The sequence below is a fragment of the Camarhynchus parvulus genome, chromosome Z, assembly GCF_901933205.1.
Source record: "Camarhynchus parvulus chromosome Z, STF_HiC, whole genome shotgun sequence".
Lineage (NCBI taxonomy): Eukaryota > Metazoa > Chordata > Aves > Passeriformes > Thraupidae > Camarhynchus > Camarhynchus parvulus.
The window spans coordinates 12286409-12303389 of NC_044601.1; the positions used below are offsets into that span (position 1 = coordinate 12286409).

The 16981-nt window shown below is 45.3% G+C and overlaps 1 protein-coding gene across 2 annotated transcripts in view; it reads left to right on the forward strand.

Annotated features, from left to right (window-relative positions):
- The window catches only part of CORO2A (coronin 2A), a 57208-nt gene that overhangs the window by 19621 nt on the left and 20606 nt on the right, over window positions 1–16981 (forward strand). For both annotated transcript variants that reach the window (XM_030968897.1, XM_030968898.1), the window contains exon 2: window positions 16103–16303. In XM_030968897.1, coding sequence (XP_030824757.1) covers window positions 16103–16303 — 201 coding nt within the window. The remainder of the gene's footprint in view (window positions 1–16102; window positions 16304–16981) is intronic.

The window sequence follows — 16981 nt, forward strand, 5'->3', positions numbered from 1 at the left end:
AGTTCTTCCTGGCATCTGGTGCTTTTTGTATTTTTATTAGCAATTAGGACGAAGGAATTAACAATAAACAGGAAACCAGGAGGAGCAGGAAGCTTGCAGAATGACAGGACTCTGGTTTGAAACTGCCTTGATGAGCTGAAGTAATGGCATGGGAAAGTTAGGAAATGGCTCAGCAGAGAGAGGTTCGGGTCTCCAGATAATGCAGTACCATCAGATCCAGTTCTGCAGAAAAGCATCCAAAGGCTGCATTTAATTCCAACATGACCCAGTGACATGCTGTAGAAAGAAAATGATGAATATGAACTGGAGAATATCTGGTAAATTTAAAAGGGAGCCTTGAGTGGTTCTGTCCATGCATGTAAGTGGAGTAGATGCATTCTGCCAGTTTGAGGTGCAGCTGCTCTGGTAAAATGCAGATGAGCCAAAGAGAGTGGAAGCAAGGAGGACAAATTCGTCTGCTGTTCAGAAAACACGTCTGACAGAAGGAGAATGAGGTAAAAACTGGGTAAAACTGGGAAACTGTGTGTCAGCTGTGGAGGAAAGCTTGCTGCAGTAAGAAGGGTTAGATTATTTTGCTTGGGATCTGGCTAAATAGAATAAGAAGCAAGGGACAGTGATTGCACAAAAGGAGATATTATTTTGACAGTGGAGAAAAGCTGCATAATTGTGAAGACAGCTGTCTGCTGGGTTAAGTTTAGTGGGATGCTTTCTCTCCATTATTTGAGAATTTTAGGGAAAAAGTCTTTAGGGGAGGATGTAGAAAAATGAATGAGAAGGACAGGAAAAAAGATGTACTCACAAGACCTGTGATGATCTCCTTTTGTTCCACGAATTTATGCTTCCCATTTGAGGACCTTCTTGCTAACCTCATACTGTGGTGAGGAACTGTCATAGTACTGGAATCTGAATATACCATGTCATGGTGATTTCTTAATGCAGTTTGGCTTGTGAAGCCTGGTAAGGGTTTACAAAAGCTGGGCTGACTCTCCATCTTTCTCACTTTTATCTGTGAATCTACTAAGTACCACTTTTACTACTTAGATGTCATTCTCCTTTTCCCAGCCTCTCCAGAAAACCTTCTCACCTGCCTGTTCCTCATCTACTTTGTTTTGATTGAGAGAGTTTGCGCTGTGGTCCAGATATTTTTGTTGCTTTACGTCATCTGTCTGAGTTGCTGCTTGTTTTCTTTCCCCTTAGAATGGCCCATATGACAAGTCCCTCACAGGCAGTGTTGTCAGGGATATCTTCCATCTTTTTTCACACTGAATGCACACAGAAAGTTCTGGTTTTCTTTCACTGTACCTGTCCAGGATCCTCACCCAAGAGATCAGTGCAGATTTCACAGGGTCTCAGCATGGTTGAGGGTGGAGGTACCTCTGGATTTCACCTAGTCCAGCTGCCATCTCAGAGCAGGTTCAGGGCCTTGTCTAGTTGGGTTTTGAGTGTCTCTAAGACTCCACAGCCTCTCTCAGCAGCCCATGTCTCAGACAGGCAGAGAGTGACCACCCTCAGAGTCTAAGAATTCCTTTTTACATTTAACTCTCTGATCAAGCTCAGGCTGAACAGCCTGTGGTTCCCCAGATCCTCTGTCTTGCCCTTTTGAAGGTAAGGGTGACACTTACGTTCTTCCAGTCCTCAGGGACGACACCCCATTGCCATCAGGTTTCAAAGAAAACCAGGAATGACCTTGCAGGAGCAAGGGCCAGCTTCCCCAGCTCCTGTGGGTCCATTCCATCAGGCCCTTGGCCATATCCAGTCTGTTTAAATGTTCCCTGACCTGATCTCCCTCCAACAAGAGTCAATCTTCCTTGCTTTGGATTTTCTGGATCTCTCGGGGCTCCAGGGTGCCTGAAGGCTGATCCTAGTAGTTAAGACTGAGGTGAAGAAGGCATTCAGTGCCTCAGTCTTTTCAGTGTCCCTGCGCTTTTTCTAGTGCTCCTTTGCAACAAACTTCCTCATTTGTGCTTGGAACTACTTTGGGAGACATAACAGAGTTATAGTTAGTATTTTTACTTTCTGCCTTCTCAGGTCAAAATAAAAGTTTCACGTTTCCTTTAAGAAAGGAGATGAAAAGCTGGAGATCTGTAGTGACACCCGTTTCTTCCTAGTGCACCTGTGAGCAGCCTTCTCAGTGCCGGAAGACTTGAAGGTGGTCCATGGAGTACCATTGCCAGTTTTTGGAACAGATAATTTGTTAAAAACTTGTCTCCAAAATCAGTTCTTAGCAATATTTTCTCCATAGGGACAGCAGTGTATTTCACACAGCCTTACCCAAAAGCTTTCACAACCCAAGAAAAGGAATGCTTAAAATGAGAAGGACATCATGACCCTTTCAACACAAAGTTTGGATGGCTGGATTGAGGGCTTGGCCTTGATTTGCTGATGTACATTCTCATGGGAAGATGTTGTTATAAACAAGTTGTCACCTAGCAGGAGAGGACAGGAGAGAGGACCATTTACCTTTATGATAAAGACCTTCCTCATGGGGAAGTACGAGCTGCTAGTAGGTTGAGATGAGGGTTGTCTCAGACCAATGAAGCAAAAGGATGTCTTGTCAAAGCCTCCACCCGCTCTTCCACCAGCCTGGCAGTGCAGTAATTCCCTTGGTATTTTCAGGGCTCTCCTCTGGTTTCTTTTCAGGCTGAACCAGGGACTGCCTCCCCACCTGCCTGGTGGTGCATAGGACTTGGTGTTTTGGAGTACACCCTTGTAATTAGTAACTCTGTGGTTAAGAGAGTCACAAGCCCAGCCCCACTGGCTTCCCTCTGGCTGCTGGCGAGTCCTCTCTGGAAGGAAGAGGCAGGTGCTCCTGAAAGTCCTCCCTGCTCTGCTGGTTCTCCAGGTCATGTATGGAGAGCGTGGGCAGAAGTCTGTGAGGGTAGGTCAGCCTAAGGAAGGTGGTGCTGGGCACCAGGAGAGTGAGGGAGTCTCACTTCTGGGAGTTTGCAAGGTGCAGCTGGAGACAGCTGCAGCCATACTGATATGTCACTGAGGATGGCCTTTCCTTTAGCCAGAAAATTAACTTGCTTGTGTGATAAAGCTGTCCCTTACTGCAGCTTCAGATGGAAGGGAAAAGAGGAGAATGGGATCAGGATGAGGTCTGGTTAAATCGCCTGGGACTAATACTGGTGTGGGGATGAACAAATGATGACTGGACTGTTCTCCAGTGGGCTGCCTGCTCATGCCTGAGGCTGGTCCATGTTAGCACAGGTCTGTCCTGTCTTCCAAAACTTTTTTTCGGATGAGTGCATGCTACTGGAAGAAAACTACACCTTCCTACAATACTTGATTTAGCAAGAGCGATGTGTTTCCCACTCTGCTGTTTCTAATGAAGCCCTTTTCATATCCATGATAGCTGGCGGCAAATGAGGACACATGGGATGGGAAATTGCACTGATTGCTTTTAGTAAAAAGTGACACCTGCAGACTAGCATAACAAACAGACACCTTTCTCATTGCTTGCTTGTGATCACTGTACTCCTATCAGGATTGCAGCCAGCAGCCCTTTCTCTGCATAAGGCAAGAAGAAAGGGTGAGGAATGCATTGGAGCTGTGTGAGGCTGAAGATATTAAAGCTGTCTGGAAGCGAGAAGTACCTCTGCACACTGTTTTTTCAATGCCTCTCTCTTTGAACTCTCTTGCTTAACCACAGGGCCAGGGTTGCAGTACCAGGTCCTGGGGAGAGAGATATTTTCCTGTGAAAGAAGCATTTATAGCGTAATTCAGAGTAAATACTATTATGTGATGTATTTGTGTTTGCCAAAACTGTCCCTGTCCATCTGTGTGGACCTGGGACTTAGTTGTCCTTGTTGATTAGTTAGCTGCTAAAAGCAGCTGTATCCCAGTGAAGATGCTTGTTGTGAGTCTTGTTAGTGTGTCCCATGCAGGTGACAGATGCCTTCTGCAGGTCATGTAAGACTCATTAACCTTGCTGGCAGGAGGTATGTACTGCTCTGCACTGCTTCCCTGATCAGAGCTGTGCTAGTAAAAGCAGAAAGTCTTAGAGCAGCCTGCTTAGCAGATGTTCCTCTGCCAAGATTCATCGGGAAACAAGATGCAGCAAGAGTCACACCTCTCTGATCAGGAGAGGGGGCAATAGTCTGCTTAAAGCAGAGAGACACTGAAACCAGGACCCTGTGCCTGTGTGCAGAATGCAGAAGCCTGGTTTGGGAGCAGGGAGCACATGTCTTCCTGCTTCAACATAAATCTGGGGACTGCAGAGTGAGGAGAGGGGAAGTAATTTTTATGGAGCTCTCTTGTACAGTTTGCTCTGTATGGAGCCATGTCATGAAATTTACAGTGCATGTAGCTGGCTCTCAGGCCAAAAACGAGCAGTATTTTATGATATATTAATTGCCTTATTTAAAACTATGTGTTTAACTGTTTCCTTTCTACAAGTCCTGGGGTAGTGGGAATGGGAATGTATCCGCTATTTCCAGTACATAGCTTGGTGTTCAGTGTGAGGAACTACTGAAGCTGACTTCATGTACATCTTTTTCTTGTCATCTGGATGCAAGCATTATCTCATTGTTATTGACAGAGACAAGATAGCTGAAAGGGCTTTTTGAGTCTCCCAGAGTGACTCTTCTTACCTTTAGGCATCAAGTTACCTTACTTGTTTTTGGATGGGGAGGAATGAATTTTGAGAGAATAAGCAGTGTGGAAGAAAAGTGGAGGGGAGGAGAGAGATTTTAGCTGAATAGGAGAAGGATGAGATGGACGAAAATGATGGACGATTTCAAGAAAGAAGGAGAGAAGGCACAAGAAAAGATAATGGATCTAGGCAGATTCTGGGAATGACAATGATTCTTACTTCTGTTTGATTTTATTACTTGGAGCTGTGTGCAGATAAAGATTTTATTTCAGGAACTGGTGGTACAGAACTGAGAAGAAGATGTGTGTCTTCTCAGGAGTTTTCTAGCTATATATCCTTATGTCACTTTCCATCTGCTTTTTTTGAATGAGGTTGGAAGTTTGAATCTCTTGTGGCTTCTCCTTGGGTGATTGCAAACAGTTCTCTCAAGACTTGCAAGGCTGCCCCTCTGGGGTTTTTGGCCACAGAAACATCACTTAAAAATTATTAGGCTGAAAGGGAAGAGGCATTACCAATGCAATGCAAGTTTAGCATTCCAAACAAGAAGGTAAAAAGGAAATAAAGTTTTGATGGCATTTGAGATTGAAGTGTTCATTGTAACTTTTAAAATCCCCCTTCTAGAATTTGCATTCCTTCTTTTCTCCCCTTTCTATCTCTTTTGACCCTGCATACAAGAGAAGGAATGAGGACAGTGTATTTTTTCTCTGTTGGTCTCTCTGCTTTTCAAATTACCTCTAACTTTCAAGGGATTGAGACTTCTGAAAAGGTCTTTTATTTGATCAAATTCTCTTGATTCCCTGGGAGTAAGGACAGAGGAGAAAGGGAGTCCAACTTGTCAGGTTAGATCACTTGAATATTTGAAGTGCTTTTCAGAGTGGCAAGTAAGAGGTAGAGGCAGAGTTTGGAAACCTGCCTATGAACAGTAGAAAACAGTACTTAAATGTTTTTTTTTGTAGTCATGTTATATGCTTTCCTTGGGAGTGCATTGGGACTAGGTCTGCAGAGGTTTGGCTGGATTTCAGCCTCGTGTCAGGGCAGCTTCCGTGCAGGAATATCACACAGGCCGTGTGGAGAACACGTCTCGAGGAGAAGGGAGACTTCTTGCACGAAGCTGGGGGAGTGTGAACCAAACATAACCATTATTAATTCATTGGCATGTGTTTCTACTCTGCTCAGAGGTGTGTAGCACAAGAGAACACAAAACAATTGTTCGGCACGGAGCATGTACTATGCATGTAATGGATTTGTGCAATGGAACCTTTGTGCACTATGAACTGGAAGGCTCTGAGCCCAGGTGTTCTGAGGAGTGTGAGCGTGTCATTGTGGGATGCGTAAGGGTACAAGTTTGTCACTTCAGGAGATGCTGTGCCACATTGTGGTCTCTTGAAGATCTCTGTCTATTCTTTGATCTCTGCAATAGTGTTTCACAGATTTCACAGAATATTTTGAGTTGCAAGGCACCCACAAGGGTCACCAAACCCAGCTCTTCAGTGAATGGCCCATATGATCCAGAGATCAAGAGCAGAGGCAGCTAGTCTGTCCCTCTGTTGCTTACCTGAAGGCAGACAGAACTTGAGAGCTTTCTGTTAGAACTTACAAACTGTTATTTGGAATAAAAATACTACCTGTCTAAATTGGCTTAATTGAGTGCTGCTTCTGCAATCCACCCAGCCTTTTTGTGCCCTTCCACGCTAAGACTGTAATAGAGTCTTGTGAGAGACTCGCAAGACTCATCTAATGTGATGCTCTACAGGCAATGATCTTGTGTTTGCACAGGCTTAGTTTGTACAAAACTCGTAAAAAAGGCTTTGAATATCTTACAGGTGATGGAGTAGAATGCCTGTTTGTGTCACTGGAGTCAGCTGTAAGCCTCCTCCCTTCACTGCCTTGAATCAGTGAAACAGTGACAGGTGTTGGCATGGGGAACAGAAGCAGTCAAGGACTTGTGCCTGGATGGATGCGTGCTGGGTGCAGGAATGCTGGGTGCAGCCAGGACCCTGCTGTGCAGGAGGTGCAGAGGCTGTAGTTCATGTCTGGAGCCGGGTCCCTTGGGAGATGAGTGTTGGGATGGGCCATGGGCAGCTCGGGGCACTGAGAACAACTCTCTGCAAACAGGAAGGTGATTTCCAGCCTGGTTAGCTTCAAAAATTTTCTGGTGCCAGAGACTTCAGGCGCCTTCCTGAAGGAGCTTCACGTGGCCTTGGCAAGAGCAGAAATTTCTTGTGCCTACTGGACTTGTTCAGCTCCTGTGAGTTCTCCAGGTGGCATTTTGTACCACTTTGAATTTTTTATGTATCCATTTCCTTCTTTTACAGTGATGTCATGTGATCTCTGCTTTTGAAAGTGCCACCCCTTTTGCTCACCAATATCTTCAGGTCTGTATCTGGATGGGGTGGTCTTGTCCTCTACAAGTCTTTTTTGCAGTCTTACAGAGCTGCTGAGGTTAACCTCAGGGAAATAGGGCCCATTCATTTTTACAAAGCAGCGGAAAAGGTTTCAGCTCAAACTCTGCATAAAACAAACAAACTGAAATTAGACTTTTGCCTTTCATCTGCCATTATACTGTTCTTAACAGTAACCCTGAAGAGTGATATATTTGGAAGGAGCTACTCTGGCCAGTTAATGGTTGGAATCATGGCCATTGTTAAACAGCTTTAATTGCAACTCAGCTCTTGGTACCATAACGAAGCAGGTTGTTCTGAAGTAGCTATATCTGATTCAGCTGCTTTGTCCCTCAATGTTAAAATTTGAAATTTTGGCATTAAGTACTGCAACTGAAAATGGCTTAAAATGGAGATAGTGGGTGCACTTCTGAGTGGGTTAGTGCAGCCAGCATGAGTGGGTGTATAGCCCTGCCAAACTCTGGACATAGCAGACTTATTGCACATGAAATTAAAATTATTATCTAATTTCTTGCCAATCTCTGTGAGTCTGTTTTGTGTCCAAATCAGGAGCAGCTGTAGCTCTGTAATCATTGCTAGACTTTTATTGAATCTGCCTGGGAAATGCCAGGAGAGATTAATGCCATTCTCTCTCCCACTCCTATGACTGATAAAAGTTTTGCTGCTCCCTAATTGGAAACTTCTTTGATGCAGTTAAAATACATGTCTTTTGACTCTCTTGTCTCCCCTAGACTTTGAAAGAAGATGATTGATATCCTCCTTGTACCAACTTGTTCTGTGTTTGAAGCCTACTGTCATGGCTTCCCTCCTTCATCTCCACCCCAAAGTTTTTAGGCTTTCTTAGCAGATCTCACTCCTCTGATCACTGGTCCATATAGGTCTGCCCTGAATGCTCCTCTAACTCTCTGGCATGTCCTAAAGAGCAGTGCCCAGAGCTGAGGTCTTTTGTCTAGTGTTCATGTCACTGATGAAGCACAAGCTGAACAGAAATCCCAGTGCTGGCCAGTGGAGTGGAGTGTGAGCACACAGTCTACAGCATCCTCTTGTGTGCACACTTGTTTCATGTCGTTTCTCTCCTGGAAATACAGACAACTGTATGACTTGGTACTTCAGCACAAAGCCAGTCTACCTTATTTCTTGCTTGTATTTTCAGAATAGGGAATATACCTGTAAGGAAAGAAAATACACGGAGACCATCCAGGTTGGTGAATGGTGGGGTTGCTCAGCCTTTCCCCTTGTATAAAGTCACCAACAAGAATTTCACCAGCACTAGGCTCATTGTTGAATTGGGATGGGTGGCAGCAGACACTCTTGGCTCCAAGAGAGTCATGATGCTGAGCCCTTGGGGTTTGTTTGGCAGGTGGGGGCCTGGTACCTGATAGTCCTGCTCTGGGCATCTGGGAAGTAGAAAATGAGTCACCTTCCTGGCAGTCAGCAGCGGGACGTATGGAAGTCCTGGCTCCCAACACTTCTGGTGCCATCACAGCTGGAGATGTGCATGTCTGTTCACAGGGGAATGAGGAGAGCTCTTCTTTTTGGCTGCTTCTTTCCTGGGCTGGCACAGTCATGCTGCCCAGCTGTGGTTCCCTGGGGAAGCAGAGTGAGAGATCTCGTTGCTGCCAAAACACTCCAGTTCTCCTCCCTCCAGATGTGATGTGACCCCTATCATTTGTTCTCTTTTTAACCCACATCAGATACTTTCTATGATCTGATTCTGCTCAAGTGCCTTGTTCTGGTTTTTGGGTTGGTTTTGCAATTGGTTGGTGTTGTAGTCTTTTGCTTGTTTGTTTGCTTGTGTTTTCATAAATCCCATCCTCCCACACATTAATTTTCTGCTCAGAGTAAGAGAAATCAGCTTGTGGGTGGGGCTGAAGGTGTCAGACCACAAGCAGTCCAGGACTGTGTGCTGGACATGTCACCTCCTAGCAGTGTGTGGGGCCGCACCCAAGAACTGGTATTTGTAGGAGATAAGGTGCCCATCAATCTTCTTTCACGCCTTTCCCAGGATGTAAGGAAAATAATTTCCTGGTCTGCTCCCGGCACTGCCAGGGATATCAAAAACACTAAGGATATCAAAGATGAGAAATGGTAGAATAAAACATTGACAAAGTTTTTACACTATTGTTTTTAAACTATTGGGGCTGACTCTGCTGCTGTGAGTCTTTCACAGAACACTGTGGCGCCAGAGTAGAGGGTGCTCTCAGTTTGATCTGGATTAAGCTACCATATGTCTGGGTTTCCTCAAACATATATCACTTTTTTCCATGTGGTTATTTTCTCCAGGACCAAGATAAATTCATCCAGAATGCACAAATATCATTCATGGTTGTAATAGGTTGACCCAGGGTAGATGCCAGGCAATCACCAAAGCTGCTTACTCATTCCTCTCTGCAGCTGGACAGAGGAAAGAAAATTTAATGAAGGGTTCCTGGGTTGAGATTAAGAAATGGGAAGTGGCCATTCATCAAATAGCATCATGGGCAAAACAGGCTCAACTTAGAGATATTAACTGAATTTATTACTAAGAAACTCAGAGCAGGATAATGAGAAGTAAAATAAACTCTTAAAAAGCACCCTCCCCACAGCCCTCCCTGCTTCCAGCTCTACCTCCTACGCCAGCAGTGCAAGAAAACAGGCAATGGGAGTTATGGTCAGTTCATCACTCGAGGCTGCTCCCACTGCCCAGGGAGAGGAGTCATTCTCCTGCTGCACCTGGGGTCCCTCCCATGGGAGACAGCTCTCCATGAGCTTCTCTGACCTGGCTCCATCCCATGGGCACCAGTCCCCCTCAAACTGCTGCAGTCACTCTTCCACGGAGTGCAGCCCTTCAAGGGCCCCTCTCTCCATGGGTCTCCCACAGGGTCACAGCCTCCTCCAGGCATCCACCTGCTCCAGCATGGGCATCTCCATGGGGTGCAGGTGGATCTCTGCATCCCTGTGAATCCCCACGGGCTGCAGGGGCACAGTTGCTCCACCATGGGCTGCACAACGGCCTGCAGGGGAATCTCAGCTCCAGTGCCTGGAGCAGCTCCTGCTCCTCCTTCTCCACTAATCTTGGTGTCTGCAGAGTTGTTCTTCTCACATGTTCTCTCTCTGCTCTTCTCTGATTGCAATTACAGCTCTGCAAACACTTTTTGTTTTCAGTTCTTCTTAAGTATGTGGTCACAGAGGCGTAACCATCATTTCTAATTGGCCCAGCCTTGGCCAGTGGCATGTCCATCTTTGGAGCGACCAGGGATTGGCTCTACTGGGCATGGAAGAAGCTTCCAGCAGCTTCTCACAGAAGCCACCCCTCTAGCCCCTTGCTACCAAAACCAGGCCACGTAAAACCAATACAATAGTGCAGGCAAATCTGTAATCCTAGGGTAAGTGGGATGCAATTGGAAAGCTGGGAACATGATAGGTGATGGTGAAGCATGTGTTCAGTTCAGTTGTACAAGCATATGCCTGTTTGGTTGGTCTGACATTTCCTTAGGAGCAGTAAATATGCCACAGCATTACATAAGAATATATTGAGGTGCTGCAGACATCCCTAGGCCTCACAGCTCTTCTAAGAGCTCACTCCTTTGGCAAGGGCTGAGACATTTGCAGTCATACTTTGCAGGTGAGTCATGAAAAGCTAACATTTCAGAAACAGCCATGTAAAAGAGTGAGAGCTAAAGCAGAGCAAAGTCCCTTCAGTGGTACTGCATTTTGTTTCTGAAGACAAGTGGTGGAACTGGAGTCTGTCTTTACCTGCCTGTTCTCTAGAGGTCACGCAACCATTTTGATGGTCATCTTTGGAAAGCACCAAACAGCTGAGTAGGCTGTGCTTGAGGGTATCAAAATACCTCAGTGGTTTTCTAGGCACCCTTTCAGGTGCCAGAAAGAAAATTCTCACCTGTTCTGAGTACTGGGCTGAGATTTACTATGGCTTTGCTTTTTTATCTCGTAATTTCAGACCCAACTGCTGAGCTCTGTATTAAAGAATGAAAAGAGATAACCAAGCAACAGATTCTTGGTTGATTCCCTTCTGCTCTTCCTTCCATGGCCTGTTGCTGACTGCACTTGCTGCATCAAGCTTTCATGAAGTTTCCTCTGCTCTGTTGTTGAGACTCTCCTCACAATCAGATCTGCTTCTCAGAGTAGTAGTATTCTTTTGGAGTGAAGACCCAGGAATGCCTACAATGAGGCTACAGAAACAATTTTAAACTGTGTGTCCTTGCTATATCTCTTACCATTGTCCTGCTTACAGAGACAGAGGAGCTACTTTCTCTCTTCATGCCAGCAATGAGGAATTCTGAAGCAAATGGATGTATTTTACTCTATTTTGTGTGAAGTACAGCATATTCTTTCATGAGATAGTGTTTCCAGTGCTAGTGATGCCTCGTGAAGGCTGACCTAGAACAGAGACTAGACAGAGCTAGAGGATAAAGTAGGGATTTATTAAGAGGTCTCAATAGATCCACCTTGGGCAGCACAACCCAAAATGGCCACAAAAATGGATGACCAGTCACAGGGTCTCTCATTTTTATAAGTTTTGATTCATTAATATATTTGAGCTAATTGTCCAATTACAGTTTTAGCCCATGAAGTCCAATCCATCTTGTTTTCTCTCTTCAGTCCACTGTTGTTTATGCTCTTGGGCCTGAGATCTGGATTGGCTGTCCTTGGTCCTCAGGTAGAGAAGGAATTGTTTTGTCTACCTATTCTGTGAAGAGAGCTTACTATCTCATAATATAAAGCCTAGACTTACGGACTAAAGCAGAACAGAAGCTGAAAAATATAAAAGCTAAAACCTGAGGCATCACTAGGGTTGCACACCTCAATAGACAGAAGCTGTCTGGAAACACTGTCCAGCCTGAAAAAGCTGGTATCTGACCTAGTAAGCAGGGATCTGAGAAGTGCTTGGAGGGATCTTTGTATCCTTCTCCAGGAATTCTGAGCAGCTTCAGGAAAAGATCTTCTTAATGTTCTTTTCTGGGAAAGGTGGTAATGAAAAGTCCACAAAATTCCAGGATATGTTCCCTGAGAGCTGAGTGAGACGCACAGTCTTGACATCAGCTGTATGGTTAGAAATACATGAGCAGTACTATAATCTGCACTGTCTCACTCCATCCTGGTTCTCCCCTCCCCTACAGGGAAGCTGGCAATATTGGGAATTAGGTCAGGATGATGAGGAGGGAAGGCATGAGGTTGATTCCTGGATTGCAAAGGCTGTGCTGCCTTTCTTCTTTCTCCAGAATGCAAAGGGCTCTGTGCTACCCTGGCAGAGGGTCAGTGATCCCTTCATCAGTGACTTTTATCCTTTTGTCAGCTCAGGATCAGTCTATGTGCTGGCACCAGAGGCCTGAGCAGCAAGTGAGGGAGGTCTTCCACCTCTTTGACCAGAAAGAGGACCCAGACCTCAGTTCCAGCAGCCTCTCAAAATCTGCTGTCCATGTGTGCTGCCCAGTGTTCATGTGTGGTCTGCATGCCCCTGCTGTGGGCACCCTGGCACCTTGCTGTGCCACAAGCAGTGAGGTGAGCTGGGAATCCCTCAGCTCTGGCTTCAGGCCTTACCCAGTGCTGCACACACGGGGTTTTCAGGTCCTTGGGCTCTGCCCATATGGGCTCACACAGCTCAAACATGGCTGTGCAAGGAGAGACCCTCTACACTGGGGCTGACCCTCCAGTGCAGGGAGAAAGCTAATGCTTTAGCTTTTTAGTCCAAAAAACATTTAGGGAAAGCATATTGTTAAGGCACTGGGCAAAACATTAAATTTTCAGACATTTTTAAATTCACAAAAATGCCTTTTAATTATTTGAAGATGATAGTGCCTGTTCTTGCAATGTAAAAGCAATCCTGTCTTACTGACAAAATATTGGTATAGTTTTTGTCACTTTCTCCCCCCCGCCCCAATTCCTTATACCAAAAGTTGCTCTTTGCACTTTTAAAAAAATGGTTACCTGTCCAAACAGCAGTTTTTATGAACGAGGAAGAAATGTGTTGTCATCACTTCCTGCCAGAGGAACAGGTGAGAAAGTGGAGCCTGCAAGGCACACTTCAGGTTTATTGGGTTGAAAGTCTGCCTTTTATGGGTGTGCATCTTGGTATGTTGGCAGTGGCATTTTTAGGGCAGTACAAGATACACATGGCTGAGATCCAGGGGCCCTAAAATCACAGGATCACAGAACAGTTGAGATTGGAAGTGATCCCTTGAGATCATCTAGTCCAATCCTTCTTCTCAAAGCAGGATCAACTAGAAAAGTTGCCCAGGACCATGCCTCCAAGGATGGAAACTCCATAATGTTTTGGGCAACTGGTGCCAGTGTTGGACAACCCTCATGGAGAAAAAGTGTTTCATTGCATATAGAGTTTTCTGAGTTTCAATTTGTACCCATTGCTTCTTGTCCAGCTGCTGGGCGCTGCTGAGGAGAGTCTGTCTTCTCCACTGTCTTCTGTCTTCTCCACTACTACTCTAATACTGAGGTATTGGTGTGCATTGATAAGATCCTTCTGAGCTTCTCTAGGTGAAGAGTCCTGGTGTTCTCAATAGTTGCTCCTCTGTGCTCGGTGACTCCTTTCTCCAGAAGAGGCTTGAAACTTCAGACTACACACTCTCCCCCAGCTCGAAAGCAGTGTAGCTAGAATTGCCTTGCAGCCAGGCAATTTAGTTCATTTTGGAAAGGTAATAGTCTTGCTGTAAGAAGCAACTGCTGCATACTGCTGCATCGGACAATACAGTGATTCCTCCCCCCCCACTCCTGGTGTGAGTAAACCTAGCCACTAAAACTGTGATGAACATGAAATTGTTTGAGAACACTGCGCCTCTGGGGCTGTTTGGGGAAGTAGCCACTTGCATATAACCTCAACTTGCTTTCTGCCTGTGAATATCCCTTCTTCCAAGATCAGCTTTCAGGATTGCAGCTTTTTTGTTTCAAATAACTTGCATTTCTTTGTTTCTGTTTGGCAAAGGTATCCCTCACTGTATAAAAGACCCCTTGCGCCTAATGTTTTCTGTGGAAGAGATTTATTCAGCTAAAAATATGGACAAATCAGGGTTAGCATAGGTAAAACATGCTAAGGTAACAGAGAGCAACAAAGATGATTATGAACTGCCAGGACTCAAATACTACAGGCATGTGTATTTGTCCAAGGTGGGGTTGGCTCTGAGCTGTGTTAGTGGAACTGGGAGGAGGCAGGAAATAGGATACAAGTTGTGTCCCAGTACTGTTCACAGCCCAGATCTTCCAGTGTGACACAGCTTTGTGGAACTTTGTATTGATGAGAGCTTGTAAAGCTCCAGTTTGACTGCCCAGCATTGAGACATTTGGTTCCTTAGCCTTTGATAGACATCCCAGGAGGATGCAGTACCATGCCAGCAACATGGACATTTTGATTTAAAATTGCTTAGACCTCTGCTTGTCAGGTGATGATGCACTTGGCTTCCTGCCATTGAGTGCATGCACGCTTCCCTTAACCCTTCAACCATGTGAGTGAGCTGTCTAAGCCTTGCAATAGCTCAAAAGCTAATTGGTTGGGTTCCCTTGTCAAATTGGAGTATTGTTGATCCAGCATCACTGATAATACTGTTCACCAAATGCACATTAAAGAGATCAATATGGGGCAAAACTATGCCTTTAGGCAGTATTTGCCTACATTCCCAGCTGTTGTGTGAGGTGCTATTTCACCCATCATCTTCCTGCCTTTCTTCATTTCTTCATTTCTTTCATTTGGGCAGTAGAATCTTCTCCCTACACTCATTATATGCCTTTTACTCTCTAAATCTTGTGGGATCTGGATTTAATAGTCTTAATTACCTTCTCTGACCAGCACTAATAGTTTCCTATTTGAAAGTAGCTAGTTGAAGGACAGGATTCTGCCCCTCTGCTCTCATGAGACCTTACCTGCAACAGTGTCTACAGTTTTGGTGCCCCCACCATAATAATGACATGGAACTGCTGGAGCAAGTTCAGAAGAGGGCTATGAAATTGCTAAAAGGACTGGAGCACCTCTCCAGTGAAGACAGGCTGAGAAAATTGGGGCTGTTCAGCCTGGAGAAAAGAAGACTGTGTGGAAACCTCAATAGCAATCTTCCAGTATCTGAAGTGTTCTACAGGGAAGGTGGAGAATGCATCTTCACCAGGAAGTGTAGTGGTAGGACAAGGGCTAATGCATACAAACTGAAAGAAGGGAAACTTAGATTAAATATCAGGAAGAAATTCTTTGCTGTGAGGGTGGTGAGATACGGGAACAGGTTGCCCAGAAAAGCTGTGGATCCCCCATCCCTAACAGTGTTTGAGGCTGGTTTGGATTAGGCCTTGAGCAACCTGGTCTAGTGGGAAGTGTCCCTGCCCATGTCAGGGGGGTTGGAACTAGATGGTCTTCAAGGTCCCTTCCAACCCAAACCATTCTATGACTCTGTGACTGTATGATTTTATGAAATCCATTAAATCAGTTCCATTAAGCCTCACTGCTCTTTGTGAGAAGGGGTTCTTGTGTTTAGCTTGCTTTATGTGTAATTTAAACACTATTTAAAATGCATTCTGTCAGAGGGCTATAGTGCAGTTATAAACCAGACACGCAGAACATAATGTCTGTGGAGAAAACATCAACAGGTGACTGTAGCTATTCCTGTGATCCGTCAAACTTATTTTTTCTGTTCATGTGAGCAAAATTTGGAATAAGTTTTGGTCCTAAACCACCTGAGGGCTAAACAAAGCATGGATCCAGACTGGCTTGTTCACTTACCATCTTTCATGCTTTCCATGCTCAAGATGTTGTATTTTTCATGCTTTCTTAATTCTATCATACCAGAATTCATCTCTTCTTGAACTTGCTGCCATGTGACCCTACTCCAGCAATAGGGACTGCTGGCACCTGCAGAGCCCAGCTGGCTGGTGATGCTGACAGCTGTCACTTCTTCCCTGCACTCTCCTCTCTCCATCAGAGATGTGCAACAGGGTTATGGCAGAGGGGTGAACACCAGAAAAAACTGTGTCTACAGCTTGTTGGCTGAGGGATGCTGTGAGCAGCCCAGGTGGGGAGGGTGAGCCTGCAGCTGGGAGAGGGGAGTGGGGTTCTGCAAGCCTTGCCAGGATGGCCTGTCCTCATGCCTTGGATGCTGTGTTTCTCTCCTTGTAGATGTCGTGGCACCCGCAGTACCGCAGCTCCAAGTTCCGCCACGTGTATGGCAAAGCTGCCAGCAAGGATAAGTGCTACGACTGCGTGCCCATCACCCACAACATCAACGACAACCACTTCTGTGCCGTGAACCCCAGCTTCATTGCTGTGGTGACCGAGTGCGTGGGCGGCGGCGCCTTCCTCGTCATTCCCATCAAGCAGGTGAGCTCCCCAGGGAGAGCTGGCTTTCGGGAGCCTGTCGGGAGGCTGGAGGAGGGTCAGGCTTTCTAGGGAGCTGGGTCGCAGAGCATAGTCAGTTAATGCTGTTACCCAAATTGCAAAATGATGGAGCAGGCCCCAGTTGCCCTAGTAGGTGACTCCTGACATGTGTGTATTTGTATGTCTTGCATTGCTGCTTGAAGATTTTTAACACCTTGCTACATTTTACAACTCATTTGCCTTTCTTGTATAGTCAGCAGAATGTGCTGGTCAGATGTTTGTCTCTGGGAGAAACTGCAAATTAAAAAGTATTTAGTGGATAGAGGGGGAAAAACCAGAAAGATGCTTTAGCAACATGGATTAAGCTGTGACCAAAGGAGAATATGGTATGTTTTGTTCTACCGTCTCCTTTGTGAAAGAATGGCGACACAGTTATCAGACAATGAAGCTCTTCAAACAGTGATGCTGTGAAGACTTCCCTTTCAGAAACAAATCCCATGTATATGAGTTTTCATGATTTAGGATCTGGTGAGAGGGAGAAGCTGGCTGTCTGATGTTTATTGCTTCAGTAAAATTAGGCATGCACTGGATTAACTTCAATATAGGATTATGATCTCTCTGGAATCAGGACAGAACAGATGAGAGACAAAAGTTCAGCCTTTAATTAAAAGTTAATTGATG